The 20,695-nt window shown below is 41.9% G+C and overlaps 2 protein-coding genes across 4 annotated transcripts; one reads left to right on the forward strand and one right to left on the reverse strand.

The window, feature by feature from the left end:
• Positions 1 to 61: 61 nt before the first annotated feature.
• Positions 62 to 13,469, reverse strand: srpra (SRP receptor subunit alpha). Of its 2 annotated transcripts, none has more exons than XM_053422279.1 (15): positions 11,699 to 13,469; positions 11,435 to 11,572; positions 11,112 to 11,195; positions 10,440 to 10,603; positions 9,673 to 9,833; positions 9,424 to 9,586; positions 8,831 to 8,990; positions 8,597 to 8,715; positions 8,376 to 8,497; positions 8,194 to 8,280; positions 6,709 to 6,881; positions 4,444 to 4,657; positions 4,055 to 4,218; positions 1,901 to 1,999; positions 62 to 1,815 (listed from the first exon to the last, which is right to left on the reverse strand). In XM_053422279.1, the coding sequence occupies exons 2-15, from the start codon at positions 11,555 to 11,557 to the stop codon at positions 1,687 to 1,689; spliced, it is 1,962 nt and encodes a 653-aa protein (XP_053278254.1). In that variant the 5' UTR covers positions 11,558 to 11,572; positions 11,699 to 13,469; the 3' UTR covers positions 62 to 1,686. The 2 variants fall into 2 exon arrangements, with proteins under 2 accessions (XP_053278254.1, XP_053278253.1); XM_053422278.1 differs by having other exon boundaries at positions 9,424 to 9,589; positions 11,699 to 13,416.
• Positions 12,721 to 14,604, forward strand: LOC128439829 (toll/interleukin-1 receptor domain-containing adapter protein). Of its 2 annotated transcripts, none has more exons than XM_053422284.1 (3): positions 12,721 to 12,920; positions 13,246 to 13,836; positions 14,215 to 14,604. In XM_053422284.1, exons 1-3 carry the CDS (start codon positions 12,914 to 12,916, stop codon positions 14,349 to 14,351), a joined length of 735 nt encoding a protein of 244 aa, XP_053278259.1. In that variant the 5' UTR covers positions 12,721 to 12,913; the 3' UTR covers positions 14,352 to 14,604. The 2 variants fall into 2 exon arrangements, with proteins under 2 accessions (XP_053278259.1, XP_053278260.1); XM_053422285.1 differs by having other exon boundaries at positions 12,723 to 12,920; positions 13,261 to 13,836.
• The last annotated feature ends 6,091 nt before the right edge of the window (positions 14,605 to 20,695 follow it).

Raw genomic sequence — 20,695 nt, forward strand, 5'->3', positions numbered from 1 at the left:
CATGTCTACCGATACAGAGCTGCTACAGAACATGTGCCTCTGCAACATATGACAGAACAAGTTCCACTTTACAGCCCGTCGTAGCATAGCAGCTTTATTTAGAAATGTTTACATTCTCATAAATTAGCTCAAATCTTCTGACTCTCTGATATTGCTCTACCGTTAATTAAAGGGGGGGAGTCGAGATAATTGAAACGTACATTTCTTCATATAAATCATGAGTGAAAACAAATATAAAGGCCAAGGATTCTCAGATCTGACTGGTAAGAACTAAAAAGTTTTTTAAATGAAACTGAGGGAGTATTTTTTTCCTCTTAAAACCAGGGGATCAATTTGTCCATTTTGTGATGAAAATGTGTTATGTAGGTGAGGAGCTCTGGGAGATAATCCATCTGAAACTAGTACCACAGTTGTTAGTATGTTTAGCTGTATGTAAACTACTGAGGTTTAGTCTTGCATCTGGTCTCTACCTTTTTTTTAACAGAATTACAACATCCACGGACTTGATGGATTCTATGGCTGACCTGTAAACAGGCTTCATCCACACTACTACGTTTTAAAATGCCATTATAAAACAAAAGCAATCTCCATTGACACCGGCCTTTGGGCTATGCATCAGTTTTAGTCCCTCTCCAAACTAATACCCCAAAACGCATATCACCAAATGCTTGTGTGCACAGGAAGCAGATAAGTTTACTCTGCAGGTAGTTGTTAGTTGCAGAAAGAGCTAACACACATGATGCAGCAATAGGTATAAGTAAGAGCAGGGATTTCTTTTGTTAATAGAAAGACAATGAGGTGGAACTGCTACTGGAGTATTAAGCAACCATGGAAGCAGACAAACACAAGACTGGGAGTCATGGCAAAACAAATACAGCGGAGCGGTATTGAGAGCATTACTCGCTAACAGACTCAATCTGCAAGCTGTTGAGTGTCTACTTCATCGTTTCCAAACTTCTTTGTTTCTGCCAGTCCAGACTATACTGTAGTCACTGAGTTTTCCAAAATAAAACAGGGACTACAGCGTACCCAAACTTCTGTATTTTTAAGGGCTCTGAATTCCATAGCAGAAGTGCCGTGTTTGTGTGAATGTAGCTTGATTCATACACCTTCACTGGATGAGGAGTGGTTTCATACCTGAACTGTCAGGGTACTCTTGATGGAAAAAACATCTATGTAGTGACAGTGTTAACTTGTAGGACAGGAGACAGATAGGCACTATGGTCACTAAGCTTTCCTCAGGCACCGGCAGCTGCTGTAATATCACATCCAGCCAGCCTTCATGACCTGACCTCATTTACACAAGGAGGGGGAAAAGTGACTGACAAAATGCCAGGTGTGGACTTTATTGTCAAAGACTTTTACTGAGTGAACCAGTAAACTAATGACATTTACAGCCTAGATCCATGTAGCCAAAATGTCATTTGGATGCGACTTCATCGATGGAGGTACTTCTCAATTTGGCCCAAAAGTTTAGAATTAATGATTTGCAAAATGACCACTTTGGTCAAAGTGCTCACTTGTCCTTTACTGGGAGGATAGAAGTCCTATTCGTGACGAGAGTTCTTCATTGGATGCGAAGTAGAGCAGGAGGATGAGAGACGAGGGCTTGCAGGGCTGGAACATCTCACGGCAGTGTGACAACATTGTTTGAGACGATGAACTTACAGCGGCACATACGGCCGCTTAAGCCTTCATCAGGGCACTGACCACAGCCCGGGCATTGAGGCTGCGCAGGTCGCTGTAGGTCTGCCCCGTGCCCACAAACACAATGGGCTGGCCCGTGATGTACGTCATGGAGATGGCGGCACCCACCTGTAAAGGATGCAGTGGTGTCAGCTTTATGCTAATCTGTCATATCTCAGGAAACGGCCTCAAACACTGGATAACGCGATTGTACCTTGTCATCAATGGTGTCAAACTTTGTGAGAACAATTCCATCAATGAGCCGAGGCCTGTCAGACATGGAGTGGTCGGCCAGAGCCTGGTTGAACTTCACCTGAGGACACAAGTAAGAGAGGTGACTCAGCAGGGGCTTAATTTGTACAGTGCTGACTTTCACATATAGGTGAGCAGGAGTAAAAAAAAAATCTGTACAAGCAAGAGTGCATAGGTCATTGGAGCGACACTGACCCCTGCTGGAGAGTTTCCTTCACAGAAAACCTTTTTAAATCATACAGCATTTTCTCATTTAATACGGTTAACCCATTAAGATGTCAAATAAAATGCACTCTTAAAAACAAAGCACCGTTTAAAAACCACCACCTTCAAACTGAGAGTTTTCTGAAGAGTTGAGAGAATATCCAGCGTTTACAAAAACTTTAATTTCTTAGCCTTTGAATCAGACGAGCAGCAAACATTTTTTTTGAAAGCTCTAAAATTTGGCTTTCATCGTAAATCCGCCTCATCCCTGAACATTGAGGTCAGTGGTTCAGCAAGAACATCGTCTGGGTCTAACTCTTAATTGTCATTTTCATTGTTTTTTGAAAACCTGCTGTTGGGATGAATGAGAGCTTGAGGCGGTTGGTTTTACACTTCTAGGCTCTGTAACGTCTGCCTGATGGTGAACGATCAAATTCGGGGAACAGTGTGTGTGACGGGCCATTGAGGATCCTGTGTGCCTGTCTGACCTCAGAACCTGCGCAGATGGTCTGAAGGGAAGGATAATCCGTTTTACCCATCACCTTCATAACCGTTTTAAACCACGCTCTCGATATTTTATTTTAGCTGCACTGTGAGAGTGCTGAACCAGGCAGCCATTCCATATCTAATTATGCTTTTCAAGCAGCGTAAAATATCCACATGACGTTGGTGCTCAAACCGAACAGTCAAGTCTGTGTAGGAAGGGCAGCCTTTGAGCTAGCTTCCCACACAGAAAGTCTACATGGGCATTCCGTTTCAGATTACAGTCCAGCTGTGTACCCAAATATTTCAAAGTGCTCACCTGCTCAAAAACTTTGTCACAGATTATCACCTCTCTGTGGTCCAATATCATCTCCTTCGTTTTATTGATGTTACAAATTAGATTGGGACTATCACCCCAGTCTTTAAAGGTGTCAATCTCATAAGTATATTGTGGGACACTCATCCCAGTGCAACAAGTTTAAAATCACTGTATCATCAGGAAATTTGATGATTTAATTATTTGGCCGGCAGCTCCTGCATTCGTTGGCGTGCAGTGTGTAGAGGAAAGGACACCACGTAGCCTTGTGGTTCACATGTGCTACAGTATTTGACCCTGGAAAGTGAGCTATTTATCTTCAGCTACTGGGACCTGTTGTTTAGTAAAGATGCAAACCATTTTAGGATACAAGGGTATAAATGCATGTCGATTAACATCTGGAATAGGAGGTAAGGTTGGATAGTGTTAAAAGATGAAATGAAGTCTACAAATAGGACCCGAGCTTAAGTCTTGGGGCTCTCTAGATGCGTCACACTTGCGACTGCATTCTCTGTACTCCGCCTCTGTCTGTAGGCAAATGGGGGGGGGGGGGTCCAAACTGGAAACACCATCCACCTGAGGATGGTAGGCAGGGCCTCAGGACCTGTAGATTTCTGAATACAGACTCTGCTGAAGACACACCGTACCTGCTGTGGTTCAATTATCAGACTTTGGGATGCATTACAGGCGGTTATAGTGTCTAAGGCCTCAGCCCCTTTCTGGGGGAGGTCCTGAGCTTTAAACCTGAGGGAAAAGTTGTTGAGTTCATTAGTTCTGCCTTGATCGTCGATAGTTGAGAGCTGTATCCGATTGGATTTCATATGTGTGATGCTTTTCATTGAGTCCAACAGTCTTTTAGTGTCCATGGAGCTAAATCTATGTTCGACAGCCGCCCGATGTTTTTCTCTTTTTCTCTGTAATCTGCTACTGTCGCTTCGGTCGTTAGACTTTTGTATGAAATGCTACTTTAAAATCTTTTTTGCAAGACATTTCCTGGAAAACTTTTATTAAAGTTACTCAGTGAGAACATTTCTCCACAGTGTCACTTTCCTGTTATTACGTGATGTATCCCAACATAATGAAAAAGACTGAATTTGTCAGTGATCGTCTTACCAGCTGGTCGACCGCCTCGTTGCCCACCAGAGCCTCCCCAACAAACAGCACCAGGTCAGGCATGTTGACTGCGATGAGTTTGGCCAGGGCTGTCATTAGGGGGGCGTTGTCCTGCATACGCCCAGCAGTGTCCACCAGCACAACGTCAAAGACCTGGTTGCGAGCTGGAGTGGAAGAATGCAGAAGGTATACATGTAAGTTTATCATATAGATAATATTCATCATTAATGAAAATGGATTATAACTAACAAAACAGAAAACTCATCACAGCAGCGTTATGGGTTAAATGAACCAGTTCCAATTCTCTGGATCTCTGAGGTACACATGTGGAATCAACAAGAAAACATTCTTCTTCAAATAATCAGTTGGCTAGAAAGAAAATGTTTTACCATAGGCAATGGCTTCCATGGCAATTCCAGCCGCATCCTTGCCGTAGCCCTTCTCATAGAGCTGAACTACGGGCCTTCCCCCATGCTGCTCCTGTGGATGCAGAGAGTTCAGGCGCCTCTCATGAGTGCGGAGCTGCTCCACTGCACCGGCACGAAAAGTGTCACAGGCTGCGATCAGCACTGTGAAACCGTTCTCGATCAGCCAGAAGGAGATCTGGACCAAGACAGACATGTTTAGTTCATATCAACTCTGACATTTTAAAAGTTCCACTCCAAGGTAAGATATCAACAAGTAGTGCTGAGCAAATACTCAGTATAATTTATAATTATTGTATATTCAAAAAAATTCCTCTGAATCCTGTTTAGCTGAAATTGGTTCATGCCTGCACACTGGGACACCTGAATATAAATCGAGTCATCTACACCAGTGATTTTCAACCAGTGTGCCGCGGCACACTAGTGTGCCGTGAGAGATCGTCAGGTGTGCCGTGGGAAATTATCTAATATCTAGTGTTTCACCGAAGTATCGGCCGAACATCGGTAGCGGCAGATATTTGCCTCGTTTACCGACATCTGCACATCGGTAATAAACTTGACTTTCACCGATATCGTTGGTATTTGTGGTTAAACCGCTGGGCAGGTGCCGCGGCTGGGGGAGCAGTCGCCCTCCTCTCCACGCCGCCGGAGACTCGGCGTGCGGCACGCCTCGACGTTTTTTTGGGGTCGGGGGGGGGGGGGGGGGGGGGGGGGGGTCCTATTCCGCTGTGCCTCACGGCGTCAGTGGTGCGGGGTGCGTTCTTTCTCTTGGACCGTGGGGCGGTGTCCGTCGCCGGTGCGGAAGGCGGGCCGTTGGAGGGGACCGGGTACGGCGGTCGGCGGCAGCGACTCTGGACGCGTGTCTGGCCCTTCTCGCGGATCACTTCAGCTACGGCGCCCGCTGGGGGAACCCTCCGTTCGCGCGGGGGGGCCCCTTCCGGCGGTGCTCCTCGGCTGGCGCCTAGCAGCCAGAACTGGTGCGGACCAGGGGAATCCGACTGTTTAATTAAAACAAAGCATCGCGAAGGCCCACGGTGGGTGTTGACGCGATGTGATTTCTGCCCAGTGCTCTGAATGTCAAAGTGAAGAAATTCAATGAAGCGCGGGTAAACGGCGAAACACCCTCAAAACAGGTCAATCGGTTTTAGACAGGGTTAAAAGGTCCTGTTTTAAATGATCCTTGTGGTATTTTGACCAAAATATGTTAGAGAGATTTCAATAAGACCCCAAGGAACCATATCAAATGTGATAAAATGGGTATAATATGTCTCCGTTAAATAAAGTTTAGTTAAATCAAAGATGTTTCATAAATCTGATTCAATTTGTGCTCATTAAAAGGTAAGAGTAAGAAAGGGCTGAAATAATTTAAAATAGTGCTTTTTAATACATTTAGAAATTATATTACTAACTATATGTATTATATGTACTGTGTTAGTCCATAGAGTGTCATTTTGGTTGGTGGTGTGCCCCAGGATTTTGTAAATGTAAAAAATGTGCCGCGGCTCAAAAAAGGTTGAAATTCACTGATCTACACAATATGTAAAACATAGATAATATTTAGTGGTTATTAAAGGGTTTGTTTTGGTAACAAAAACATCAAATCATAAACAGAGATTTTATTATTCATATCTTAAATAATATCATAAAATGTTCTTAATGCTAAAATAATAATTTCCACTAACCCAACTAACTAAACCATCAGCAAGGTAAGCATATAACAGTTCAGTATATATCTTACATGCAGGCAGGGTATGAGGCAGAATGTCAAATTGTTTTCAATATTGTACCTCAGTGTTTTTAATTTTTAACTAGTTTCTTCGACTTCAGGATGAGAACTCAGTCTTTGAACTTGAAGAAAATTCAAATAATTTGAAATGCATAGAAATAATTAGCTGTATCAACTGATTGAACATTTTTATTGTGATAGGATTGTGTTCATGTTGCCCAATCGTGTTTAACGGTGAAACAAGATTAGAATATTTATTTCACTTCACTCTAAAACGTTGCCCTCAGTGCAGACATTTTAACACAGGAACCCGAGAGTGAATTCTATCTCAGAGTTATAACTGACCACAATCTCATAAAACAAGGCCGAACTCATTGAGTATGGCCCGAAGCTAGAAGTGACTTCCTGTGTGGATAAACATTTACAAACCACAAGAACTATACTGGAACTCGCAGGTAAGGGGTTGGATTTTGGAAACATTTCACCCCCTCTCAGCACCTCACCTTGGCCAGGTTGGTGGACTTTCCGACCCCATTGACGCCACAAAATGTGATGACAAAGGGCCTTCGCTGGCTCTGCGCATCCATGACATCTCTCAGAATATCCACCCTTCGCTTGGGCTGCAGGATCTGCACCAGCGAGTCCTGTAGGGCCTGCTTTACTGTAGAGGCCACAGCTACAAACACACAAAGGTTTCATGAACATGACATTGACTTCAATGGTCTCCAGTCTTCAGATCTGAATCAAGAAGCACACCTGATGTGGTGCAACAGGAGATTGGCAGCATGAATGTGCAGCTGTAAGATCTGCAGATCTAAAAATAAGTTTTAAACATATTGTGGAATCAATGTCACAAAGAACTGAGGCTGATGGAGGCCAAACGCAATATATGTGTATATGTATATATATATATACACAATGTTCCTAATAAAGAGCTTACCGAGTGTAAATTATAAAATCTGTATCTGGTCTTTGAAATATATAAAATATACGCATGTGGGATGTTTCAGAGTTATTATATCCAGATGCTGAAAATTCCACCTTGTGAATCACATCCTGTGTATAAGATACCAAGGGGGGGGGGGAAATCATATTTTTATCAACTTACTGTGGTAATCATACGAAAACACATTGGGGAAAATTCATTATGATAATGACATTACTGTTCTTAGTGTGTAAACTGAGTTCTCACAGGCAGACAAGTGAAGGCAGAGAAGATCGCTGCATTGTATAATCCCGGCATCGAAAGAAAAAATAAATAAAGAAGGGGTAAAAGATCTTTGTTCTTTAATTAAAGTAGTGAAGTGTCTGTTGCTTGTTTGTCCTGTGTTAATGCTCTGGAGCCAATTCAGGATTTTTCCTGGTCATTAGTGGGTCCTCCTCAAACAGTTGTACAATACAGTTTACATTTTTATAGTGTGATGTACGTTGTGTGCAGAGTTTTTTATAAACAGTCTATGATGCAGAGTGAAGTTAGAAAACTGTTCATCCTACCTAGTTTATCTGTAGTGAAGATTTTATAGTCTATTTTTTTAGCCAAGGGAAACTGAATTTTCTTTATTACTGTTTACATGTGTGGTATATTTACTGATCATTACGTGTCTTATATTTCAGAGGTCCGTTAAGCAGCCAACACAATCTTCAGATCAGAGTTCAGAACTTTTCAGCTCAATATAAAGCATTGCCGTTATGAAACAAATGATGTGGTTTAACTTTATAGACAACTATGGTGAAATAAAAAATATAAAATTATAAAAATTATCTGGCGGCTGTTTTTGCCGTCAACTTCTGTAATTTATCCGAGGACACAGAAGAAGACTGTTTCAACTCGGTCAAGCCACTCTTCACATGTTAATCAAAATCAGAATCACACCACATTTGACACGACAAGCCGACGAGATGAACGGTTCTCGAGATATGAGAGCCACATACAGACAGACATTTGCGGGATTAGTAGATAGATGAGGATAAATGGTAAAGTTACTTACTGGTGAATGTGCCCATGACTTTCCCCTCCAGTTTTTTGGCTACAGAGTCACAGAGCTTGGAGGCAATGTCGGCTGCTACATTCTTTGCTACAGGATGATAAAAAAGAAGAATGAATAGCAGAGAATTCACTCTCACATCTAGCTGAATGAAGACGGTGGGAGAGGGAGATGTGATATCATACTGATGAGGTGCTCCTTCATCTTCTCCAGCACTGGCTCCATGTCATCACTGCTCAGGCTCTTGGAGCCCACCAGGCCCTTCAGCATCCCAAACATGCCCCCAAAGCTGCCACCCTTTTTGGAGCTGAGGAGAACATGCAAAGTTTGGTACGTGGTCAGAGTACAGCTGATATTGGAGACAATTTTAAGGTATAATGTTAAAATATTCTGAACACTTTCTTACCTTGTCTTGCTTGTTCCACTGACAACCACTCTCTCATCCTCTTCCTCAATCTCCCCTTCGTCACTGGACTCGTAGTCCACAGGCGGCAGCTCTCCCTCCATGGAGCTCACCTGCATTCCCTGAAACACATCCAGCACATTGAGAACTTCAATTGAGTCGTTATTAATGTAACTATCACAGATGACTCTTTAGCTAGAAACATCTTAGGGAGCGGAGAGGAGGTGGTGTACATACTGGGTCCATTTTGGTTTCCAGACTCTGGTCGTCACCGTTAGTGGAGCCCTCTCCTTTACTCTTGCTGTAGTCGAGCTCCTTGGTGCTGTTGCCTCCCATGTCCCAAACACGCATTCGTTTCTCTCTTGGTTTCTGGGGCTTTGGAGACTTAGTGCTACTGCTACAAGAGAGAATGATAGAATTAAGCATTTTTTAAATAAGCAATCTGACATTTACACCAGCAGACTTACAAACCTCGTAGCAATTCTAAAAACACATGTGATCATTTAAATATACGTTTCTAGTACTTCTGTTGGGTATTGAAAAACATAACTTCTAAAACTATGGTTCTAAATCTAATAGGAACAAACGACACAATCACATCATAATATGCATTCCTTGTAAAATCATCGGTTTCTGCCCTTAGCACTTTTTAACATCAGGCAATTTCTGTTGAGGATCCACTTGGGGATCTAAACCTTGCAGATGACTCAAATGGAATTTAACAGTGATACTTGAAAGTGGGACTATGCTGCTGCTGCTGGCGAGATGCACTTACTGCATTTCTACCTTTGGCATTTAAAAAAAACATTAATAACTCTCTTTTCTCTTACATGGGTTTTTCAGCAGTTCCCACAATGCGTTTGCGAAAGAATTCCTCTCTCTTCTTCTGCATGTCCTCCTCAGGAGTCAAGCCCTGGTTCCCATTCTCAACCGTCTTCTGCCCAGAGGATGTGACCTTGCCCTTGTCACCTTTGGCAGAATCAGCTGCAGGAGCTGCTGAGGTTGAGAACATCACATCAAGTCAGCATTGAGACTGAAATGATGTTACGCTTCGAAGAACCACCTCAAAGTGCACATACCCTCCTTTTTGGTATTTTTATTCTTCTTGCCACCCTGTTCCTTGCTTTTGTCCACACCCTTCGTCTCAATCATGGACTTCACAGTTTTTTGGGATTTCTCGGACTCCTTGAAGGACCGCATGGCGACGTGGCTCCGAGCTTTGCTACTCTCTTCCGCCTCTCTTGTGGTAAACATTTGATTTGAGCCAGCATGAACAGGACAATACAGGTTAAGGTCAGTGAAGAAAGGTTTAAGTATGGTCAACGTCCTAATTATCTTAATGTACTTAAAGGGATAGTTCAACGAAAAATGTAAAATTCTCCTCATTATCTACTCACCACTGCGATGGGAGGGTGGGTGAAGTGTTTGAGTCCATAAAACACTTCTGGAGTCTCAGCAGTAGACCGTTACAGCAGAATCCAATACAACTTAAGTCAATGGTGTCCTCTTCAGACGTAATAAAACAACAGATAAAACACAATATGCCTCCATACTGCTCGTGTGGTGTCATCCAAGTGTCATCAAACCCCGGCATTCATTTTCAACTTGAAACGAGTTCATTAACACCATGGTTTAAGCCTTGGAAGAGGACACACCATTGACTTCAATTGCATGGCATTTCTGTTTACCCCTGAGACTCCAGAAGTGTTTTGTGGACTCAAAGACTTCACCCTCCCCTCCATCGGCGTAGTGGTGAGTAGATGATGAGACAGTTTCAGTTTACTCAACTAGTGATGTCTGGTTCAATCAAAAGTAAAGCATGCAGTGTGATCCTGTCTGTTTTTACCTTAGAAGCATCGTGAAGTCGTCTTCGAACTCAAAGTTATTGTTAAGGAGCTTCAGTGCACCCTTCTGCTCCAGCTCATTCTTATAACGATCTCTAAAATGAAGCTGAACATCATCTATGAACTTGTCCACATACGTCAGCGTCAGGATCTTTTGAAAACCCACCTAGAGTAATGATCATTAACAAAAACAAATGATAAACAAAAACAACATAAGTAATGAACAGTTTCATCCATTTTAAAATATGGTTTTCACATGTTAGAAATCATCAGACCTTTGGGCTGTGCTGTCTTCAATCTTCAATGTCAATGTTGTCTTTTTGATAAGGTGTCTGTGCGACATTATTATTTGGATTGAACATATTATTTAACAGTTTAACGTGATTAAATCACTTTAGCTTATGTACTTATTGAGCGTTTTAACAGTACTGCTTATTTATTAATTTGAACGATGCCTAGGTTTTGACCTTCCCCTTTGCAGGTGCCACATAGCTGATGTCCCTGTTGTGGGATTAGGATTATGTTGTGTATTGTGTCGTGATAAAACATGTTCACATCGTTTCATCTTTATTTGAGACACATACCATTTCGGTTGTATATATTTCTCATGTGCCCAAACTGTAATGATCTAACAGGGAATTATATGTTATTGAGTCTGTAGGTGAGAGACTTACCACAAATATGAGCTCAAACTCATTGTCGAGCTTGTATTTAAGACTCAGGGCCTCGTGAGAGTAGGAATTATTCCCACTTCGCTCCTGTCACAACACACACATCGTTGACAGGTCAGGTGGACACACACAACACACACAAGACACAACACACACGATTCTGTTTCTACATCAATACATTGTGACTTCAGGTTGATTCACTCTATAGAAGTTGCTACTTTAGTCCACTGTCGTTGCGCAGTTAGCTTACAGCTGCTACCTGTTAGCTGTAGCTGCTAACTGAGAGTTAGCCAAACAGCAGGCAGCGGTGGTTGTGTCTAACCCACCTGGAGGATGACGGAGCGGATCAACGCGTTGACGGGCCCCGCGAAGGACTCACTGACCCCGGCTCCCTGGAAACACCACAGCACTATCCCCCCTTTGCTGAAGATGGTGAAGAAGTCCAGCATCTTGCCCCCACGTATCTGGATTAAAAGCGCACACAGGGGTTGTAAGGGTGAGAAAGAGTGAATGGGAAGCACCGAGGATCGTGACTGGTCCGGTAACTGTGTGCAGCACCGGTGACACCTGATCACACGGTTCACACTTACCAGGTAATTCTTAAAAGATGATAAAATCCACCACCAGTGCAACGCTGTTTTAGACACGTCAGACGCAGAGCCAGGAAGTGACGCACACTTCCGGGGATAGTTTTTCTCAGGTTTGCGCTTGCGCCGTTTGATTCTAATACCTTATTTTATTTTTTTGCAAGTCTTTCCTGATTTTAAAGCTTTACTTTTTTTGTCGGTCCTTTATTTTGTTATAACAGATTCAAACGCTTTTTTATGAATATTTTTGTCAGTCGTTTATTTAGTTATTAAAGATTCCTGAAGCTTTTCTTAAATTAAATTATTGTCTTTCTTTTATTTTGTTAAAATAGATCCTCAAGCTTTATAAAATGTTTTCGGTCTTTTTATTTTTTCCATTGTACTATGAGAATAAAGTGAGAGTATTGAGAAACTCAAACTTTCAGCTGAATTAAAATGAGATAAGATTTAACATTACATAACATAAAATCATATAGAAGAGTTTTCCTAATGCATATATAATGCATAGATTAAACTAACTGATAAAACTCTGGTGTATAATCCACACTTTTTAATACAGTTTTCTCTTTGTAGAGAATATTTAAAAAAAAGGAACAAGATCAGAAAAGTCCTTAAAGAAATGAATTGCCTATGTTGTTTTTTAAAGGGCTTACTGGCATCAGGTGAGAAAATTAAAATGCATTATTGTGACATCACACAATGAATAAATGTAGATCCAATTATAATAGTTCTCCAGCTGGCTCCTCTTCACTTCCTCTGTTTGACAGTAATGCTGCTTACCTCATCTTACACAGGTAGAAAACGTCCAGATGTGCACAAGATGCAGGTCTGACTTGCTGTTAAGCTATTAGCTTCAGTCATAATTCCATCCAGATAAGAAAGCAGCAGTGTTCAAGGCTTTGAATGTCCTTTTTATTGAGAAACACCAGGACTCGGGTATTAAGGTTTATTTATTTAATTGACAAAGGGTTAACTGCTTGTACCATAAACTGTGACGAATGAGTAACTTTGCATGTGAAATCAAGCAGAGTTCCTTCCTTATTTTTTCTGGTGAGGTCACTGACACTCGATAGACTTTTCACTTCGTCTTTGATACTTTCAGTTAGGGCAGACTGTTGCACAGTTCTTAGTTCAGCTACCACGTTTTATGATTTATTTAATTTTTTTTGCCAGAAGGATTTTGGAGAGAAGTTGAAGAGGCATGACAATGTTAACAACATGCATGGTAAGTTGGGGTTTCAGACATGCCCCCACGTATCAGACATTTGCCCTTGTGTGATTTCACCATCGGGTTATTTTGTTCAAATGTATTTGGTCATTATCTTTTAACCAGCTTTCCTTTGTTAACTTGTCATAAAGCATGATAGTGGTTGGTTTTTCAATTTAATTTCCAGCAAAAACAAAGAATAATTTTACTGTAGCCACTTTAGCTACTAGCTCATTGTTATTATCTACTGCTGATGTTTAACAGATAACGCAGAGAGCGGATTTTGTTTTGTGTTGTGTTTTGTGTTTAGAAAAGTGTAATTAAGTTAGTAATATGCAGTTAGTCTTTCTCGTTTCAGGTTGGTTCCGAAACCTCTTGAAATCAAGAAGATCGTTGGCATCCCAACATGAAGAAAAACCTAGCAAGACAAATGTATTGACACCAATTTCATATACACCAACATCATCGTCATCATCATCGTCTGGACCCAAAAATCTGCCGTCTGCTCTGAGCTCAAACCTGAGATGGAGACTAAAATATGACTTGCTCGTGTGCCACAGTCTCGCTGACGATGACATTGAGGAGGCTAAGGACCTGGTCTCTTTCCTGGAGGCTTCACCCCGCAACCTCAGGTGCTTCCTCTGGCAAAGGGACGTTTGTCCAGGAAGTCCAATTTTCACAGAATTCTGTCAGGCTGTGCAGGAGAGCCACTTGCAGGCTCTGCTCATCACTCCTGACTTCCTGCAGGAAGAGTGGTGCATGTACATGATGCACCAGGCTCTGGCGGAGGGGCCCATGTCCAAGCGACTGATTCCTCTGATACAGAACATATCCCATGATAAGTACCCTCAGGAAATCAAGTTCTTCTTCTACATTAACCTGAGCAGGAACATTGACCAAGGATATAGTCTCATCAACGACACGGTGCTCAAGTGTGAGTAATGGTGCAGCTCCATGCACAAGCTTTCATTCATGATAATATTTGTTTTCTTTATCTGTCAAGCACCAAATGTCCCCTGATGAAACCAGATTCACAAGATCTGGATTTGTATTTGGAACTGCAGCAAATTGCACTCACTCGCAAATATCAGTTCCCTTAACATGTCTGATTTCTTAAAAATCCTGGATACTGATCCATGGACAAAATTTCTGGGTAATATGTTGATTAGTTTTTGCACAATACTGTTAGCAAACAAACAAATGCAGATGAAAGCATATATTAAGAATTGTGGTTTATTTAATCTGCAAGAGAAGCAAGCCAATCTAGAGGAGAATCCATGTTTAATACCATCCTCTCATTTTTCGTCTACAGATCTAGAAGACCTGGTTAAAAATGAGAGGACACACGACTCCAATGTGGACAGCTCTCACAACGGACTAAGCTGGGAGGGCAGCTCACAAGGAGACGATCTGATCTCAAACAACAAACCTGCTGAGACTTCACTCTGAAAGTGACGCAGGAAAGAATTGACAGATTTAATGATGGCTGAAATAATCCTCAACAGTCATTTAAGAACTATATGAAGGACAAGAGGCTCAGAGTGGAAGAAAACACTGCTGTTGTTGGCTGAATTCAACTTTAGTCATGTCTTAATCACACCATGTTAAGGGAAGTATTTAGTGTCTATAGGGTTTTTTCTTTGTCTTTTATGTAAAGATGTATAATATGTAACAATTCTTCATAAAAAATATTTAAAAGTGACCGGGCCTGTGTTACATATTTTTTTGATGTAATGATACAAAATGTTTCCAGCAATCGTTAAACCCAGACAAATCCCCAACTTATCAGGACGTTTCATTTTGGTCTCCTTTATATTGCGTAATATCTGCTTTATCTGCATTCACGTCTCTGCCATAACCTTAAACCATGCATGTCAAAGGAAGGTACCGTAACTCCATAATTGGTCGATCTTAATGGATCATGATTATTTATCATTGTTTTCTGAGTAGATTACGTTTCTTTCCAAAACTCTCGAGTGAGCTATCTTTAATCAACTCTCCTCCTATCACCATAATAATCTTCTTGACCCTTAAGCCTGAAACATGCTTCTGCGTTTTCACGGGCCCGTAAGCGCAAGAGCCCTTCCGGGTCCCTTACGTGCTTATGTATCCCTTCTTACGTGCTGACGGGCGTCGCCCCACTTTTCTAAAATTTACGGCAAAGCTCCGCAATCTCACTCAGCCCGCAAGGCTGTGATTGGTCTGCTCTACATCCCTTCTGGAGCTGCATTTCCGGTTTCATGCCCCATAATACAGGCAGAAACAACGGAAGATTTTAAAAAGAAGAATGGACAACCGGGAAGAACTCCTGTCGGAAGAGGTCCGAAAATATGAGCACCTTTACAACCCGTCGATGTCCTCTCCAGTCGCTTTTCCTGATGACTAATTATAAGAAGTTGCTCTTCAATGTCCAGCAGCTCCATCTCAATCAATTGTTGTTCGGTTGGAATCGTGAATACACTCTCTGCCATGGTTCACCGTGTGTTTGTAATGGAGAACACGACTGGTAGAAGGTAAATAAACAGTCAACAACGATTGCCACACCCACAAAGAAGGCGTCTCTCAGGTCGTCTTCGACAAAAAGCATTACTCCGCCTAGTGTTCTGGCGCGGAATTGCTTTGTAAGACGTGCAACGGTTGGGGAAGCATGAATGACAACGAGTCTTGCGCCACAGCGGCGTGAAAAGACGCAGACGCAGTCGCAGAAGCATGTTTCAGGCTTCACCCGTCTGGTTTCAAGGCAGGCCCCTCAACTGAGACTGCCCTCCTTGCTGTCTCTGAGCAACTTCACACTGCTAGAGCAGCCTCTTCCTCCTCTGTCCTTATCTGTATAGACCTCTCTGCTGCATTTGACACAGTGACCACCAGATCTTTATTTCCTCCCTTCAGGACCTGGGCGTCTCAGGCTCTGCTCTCTCCCTGCTCTCTTCCTACCTCAACGACCGCGCTTATTGGGTAACTTGGGGAGGATCTGTGTCTGAACCTTGTCCTCTCACTACTGGGGTCCCTCAAAGTTTCGTCCTGAGTCCCATCCTCTTCTGTCTGTACCCCAAGTCTCTCAGCTCTGTCATTCACTCACATGGCTTTTCCTACCATAGGTATGCTGATGACACCAAACTAATCCACTCTTTTCCCCCATCTGAAACACAGGTAGCAGCACAAATCTCTGCCTGCCTGACTGGCATCTCTAAGTGGATGTCTGCACCCCACCTGGAAATTAACATTGACAAGACTGAACTACTTCTCCTTCCAGGGAAAGACTCTTCCACCCACGACCTGACTATTACCTTTGACAACTCCGTGTTAACCCCCACCCAGACTGCTAGGAACCTGGATGTGACCTAGACAGTCAACTCCACCTTACTGCCAACATTACTGCAACAACCCGTTCCTGTAGATACATGCTCCACAACATCAGGATAATACGCCCCCTTCTCACTCAGGAGGTGGCGCAGGTTCTGGTCCAGGCTCTGGTCATCTCACGTCTAGACTACTGTAACTCCCTCCTGCTAGCGCCATCCGACCTCTGCAGCTCATCCAGAATGCAGCAGCTCGACTGGTCTTTAACCTAAATTCACTCACACTACTCCACTCCTCCGCTCCCTTCACTGGGCCGTTTCAAAACATTTGTACTTGCGTACCGTGCTGCGAACAGATCGGGTCCAGTCAACATCCAGGACATGGTCAAACCATACGGTCAAACATTACACCCCAGCCCGCATCTGCCAATCGGCTTGATGCTCCCTCACTGCGAGGTGATCACTCATCAAAATCACGATTGTTTGCTGTTCTGGCTCCTTAATAGTGGAATGAGCTCTCCATCGACATCAGGACATCAGAAAGTCTACACGTCTTCCGCCGCAGACTTAAAACACACCTCTTCAGACAATACCTTGAATAAAAGTTTAAACTAACAATTTAGGCACTTACTTAGAGCACTTTGTAGTTTTGCTTTTTTGAAGAAATTGTATGTTCTTGATTCTTGTTGTTCTGGATTTGTACCCTCATGGTTAAATGCATTTATTGTAAGTCGCTTTGGACAAAAGTGTCCGCTAAATGAAATGTAATGTAATTACCTTGTCGGGAAGAATTGAATTGGCAATGGTGGTGAAGGCAACAACTTCCATGTTGTTGCTTTATGACAAAGTCAAACTTGTGTTATTGTTTTGATTGAGAGACCCCTAGTGGCTGAAGTTACATTTTGTATGTTCAAAGAGACATAAAAATATAAACAAATTATATTTTCAAATTGGATCAACAATATTCTGGGTTGTAACTACACCTTTTTTCTCTCTGTTATAGCATAATCAACACTGGATGTATGGGAAGGAGGATCTATCATTGAACAGGAATTGTTTTATTTCTGGCAGCACTTACTGGTTTCCCGTATCAGATCTAGAGAAGTAGTTTGCAATTGCCAACTGCTGTTGAATTGTTGAGAAATGGGAAGTAGAACGCTGTACATGCATGTGATTCTCCTTTTAAAGGTGATAATTGAAAGTGTTACAGATCAAGTTTACCACTAGGTGGTGTATTTACCAGTGCAATTGAATTGAGAGTGTTTACAGTAAGTTGCCAGGACCTAAAACTGTTCACACATTCGCATTATGGGGAATTGTCTTTCTGATGGGGACAAAAAAACAGAAAGTAGATCATCGACCTCTAAGGTAAATACATTATTTTCAAAGTTAGGTTTAGGTTAAGACAGGTTTGGGAGAGTAATAATTACGGTTAAGGTTAGAGAAGTCAGGGTTAGGGTTATATGTGTGTGTGTGTGTGTGTGTGTGTGTGTGTGTCTGTGTGTGTGTGGTTATGTGTGAGAGAGGGAGAAAGTAACAGTTAAAGGGAAGTCCCCCTCCACCCATGACAAACAGCTGACAGTTATATAACCTTTTACTGAACTTAAAGGACCAACAGTGAAGATGTGATTCTTGTTGAGACAATTCACAACTCTGTGTGCTTCTTTAACACAGCTAAATATGAGAGGTCTGCTGGTTGTAATATTTTCCTAGTTCTGAGTGTTGCAAGCTAAGCTTGTTGGAACAAAGTCTGAACATGCTGAAGAATTCACCTCCGACCAATGAAAAGAAAACCTACAGTTGTGTTAGGTATGGGTTAACGTCCTTGGCAGTACTTTACCCTTTTAATCAAGCTTCCTGGCAGCGCTTCATCTCAGATAGTTGGCATTCGGACCACTCTGTGCAGAATATCAGGTGTTCATTCGAATCAACTAGAGCACAACAGTTGTGATCCTTTCATTTTATAATTTTTTTCATGCACGTTTTTTTCATGAGGCACCATCTGCCTCCAAGAAGTGCTCCATGTTCTCTTTTTCCTGACTTTCATTAATGCTGTATCATTCTCCCACTTTACCATCCCCCTAAAACAACAGCAGACATTAAGGACCACAATAAAAGACCCTTGATAATCGCCTCTTTAGTGGCGAGCCAACATTGTAACATAAAAATGTAGACTAATCTCAGAGAGGCACAGATGTTATGCGAGGCTTTTGTTGTTACCATAACAAATCCTCCTCCAGATGACACCGGAACACACACACACACACACACACACACACACACACACACACACACACACACACACACACACACACACACACACACACACACACACACACACACACACACACACACACACACACACACACACACACACACACACACACATACACACACACACACACAGATACCTGGTATCTAAATGACTTCAGAGGAAAGCTTTTTAGCGTGATCAAAAATGATGTTACATAAAAAGTCATTCAAACTCGATTTTCACATCAAGACGCATTTCACCATTAATATGACAGCTGCTCATATAATGACAATGCATTATATGTACATATAGACAAAATAGAACAATGGCGTTAATTTCATTGAAATTGTTTTGCTGAAATATCAACAACCGTCTGTTAATATACCTCCAAAAAACATTGTTGTTAGGGGAGACTAAGTTGGAACTGTCTCTCTCTTAATTTCTAATTTTACGAAATAATTTACAAATATACTGTAGCCCTAAAATGCAAATCACAATGAAAAATAGGGGAAAACACAACAAAAATATCATAAAACACTAAAAACTAATAAAAAGTAAAAAGGCAAATTACAAACCACAAATAACAAGACAATGACAAACGGGTAAAAAAAAAAGGCACTATGTCAGATGTTAAGGTCCTTGTGATCAGTGATTTACTATTATGATTTGTGATTTCCATTTGTGTTTTCTCATTTGACGTTGGGGTTTGTGATTTACTACATACGGTGTTCTGTTATGTTATTATTTACTGTTGTTTTTTCTCATTTTTGATTGTGATGTGCACTGCAGGGCCAATGTACAAATAATGTAAATCACATTTACATCCAGATTATTTCTAGTTAGATAGTTTGCATGATTTTATCACAGGACTTGAGAGGTGCTTAAAGGTGAGTTTTATTACTGCTGAACAACGTTTCCCCAGAGTTGCAGTCTTTATGCGCAGCTAAGCTAACCAGCTTCTGGAAAAAACTTCCTATCTACCAGTGGACATGAGTGTGCAGGATAGCCAAGAAAGATAATTAACACATTTCCCAAAATGCTGAACTATTTCTTCAAGTTATTGGTCAACTCCAAACTAAGTGTTGTACAGTTTTGGTCTTTAAATCTTGTATGTGATAGTCAGTTCCCCTGACAAAAAAGGATGAAGTCGACTAATATATGATTTAAATACAAATGGAGACTTTTGGGATTAGGACTAAGATTAAATAGCTGACGGAATTAAATGAGTTGAGTCTTGGAAATTCCCCTGAGCAGAAATGCATTCCAGCCATTTGAAAAATAAAGTAAAGCAAGCAGTAAGAGAAAGAAGAGAGAGAGAGAGAGAGAGCGAGAGAGAGAGAGAGAGAGAGAGAGAGAGAGAGAGAGAGAGAGAGAGAGAGAGAGAGAGAGAGAGAGAGAGAGCACAGGCCACAGGAAGGTGTGCTCGGACCACCAACACTATGGAAAAGCACTTAGCTGTTAGTCGGCACGGTGGTCTCTGGTGGCCGCGATGGTTTTGACCTGGACGTTTCTATCTGTGGTGAGTAATGTCAGCTCACATGAAGCTGCAGCGAAACACCAGCTGGATTCATTAAAGGCGAGTGGCAGATCCAAACATGTTATTGGTTTTCCTGTGAATGTAGGTCAAACAATGAAATGAGACATGAGAGGACTGCATGTTGAAAGCCAGCGCACAATTTTACACACAAAATGGAAGACGAGTGCTCAACCCATGTACGTACACTTACACCAAAACTATGCCATCTGAAAAATAACCAAAGAATCCCCTATCTAAAAATTGTTAACTGTTCGCGACCATGTTCTGCATTTTGATGAGTCAGACATGCATTTACATGGACGCCACAACTTGATAATGCTGCTGCATGCATGCTTCAGGCTCTCGCATTATTTACAGAACCCCAACACTGTCCATGATCCAGAGCCTTGCAAACATCAGCCTTTGTATGCAGCGTTATCCTGATAGAGGCTAATGTTTAAGCTGTCCCTAGGTTATACTGTGTTATCTCCTTTACAAACAGAAATTTACAAAATCACAGCCAACAGCAACGAGGCTCTGCAGATGTCAGTTTCTGTGCAAGGGGATCGCTGACACTGTAAAGTTCATTAACCTGTGTGAGCTTCAACCATCACTGTCAGCCCCCGGGCTACATTTATGGAACTGCGGTATTCGCATGTGTCTGGAACTGCCTGAACAAAGTTCATTAGATTTAACTTTTGATGCAAGAACCACATTACAGCTC

Source organism: Pleuronectes platessa, chromosome 5, assembly GCF_947347685.1.
Source record: "Pleuronectes platessa chromosome 5, fPlePla1.1, whole genome shotgun sequence".
Classification (NCBI taxonomy): Eukaryota; Metazoa; Chordata; class Actinopteri; order Pleuronectiformes; family Pleuronectidae; genus Pleuronectes; species Pleuronectes platessa.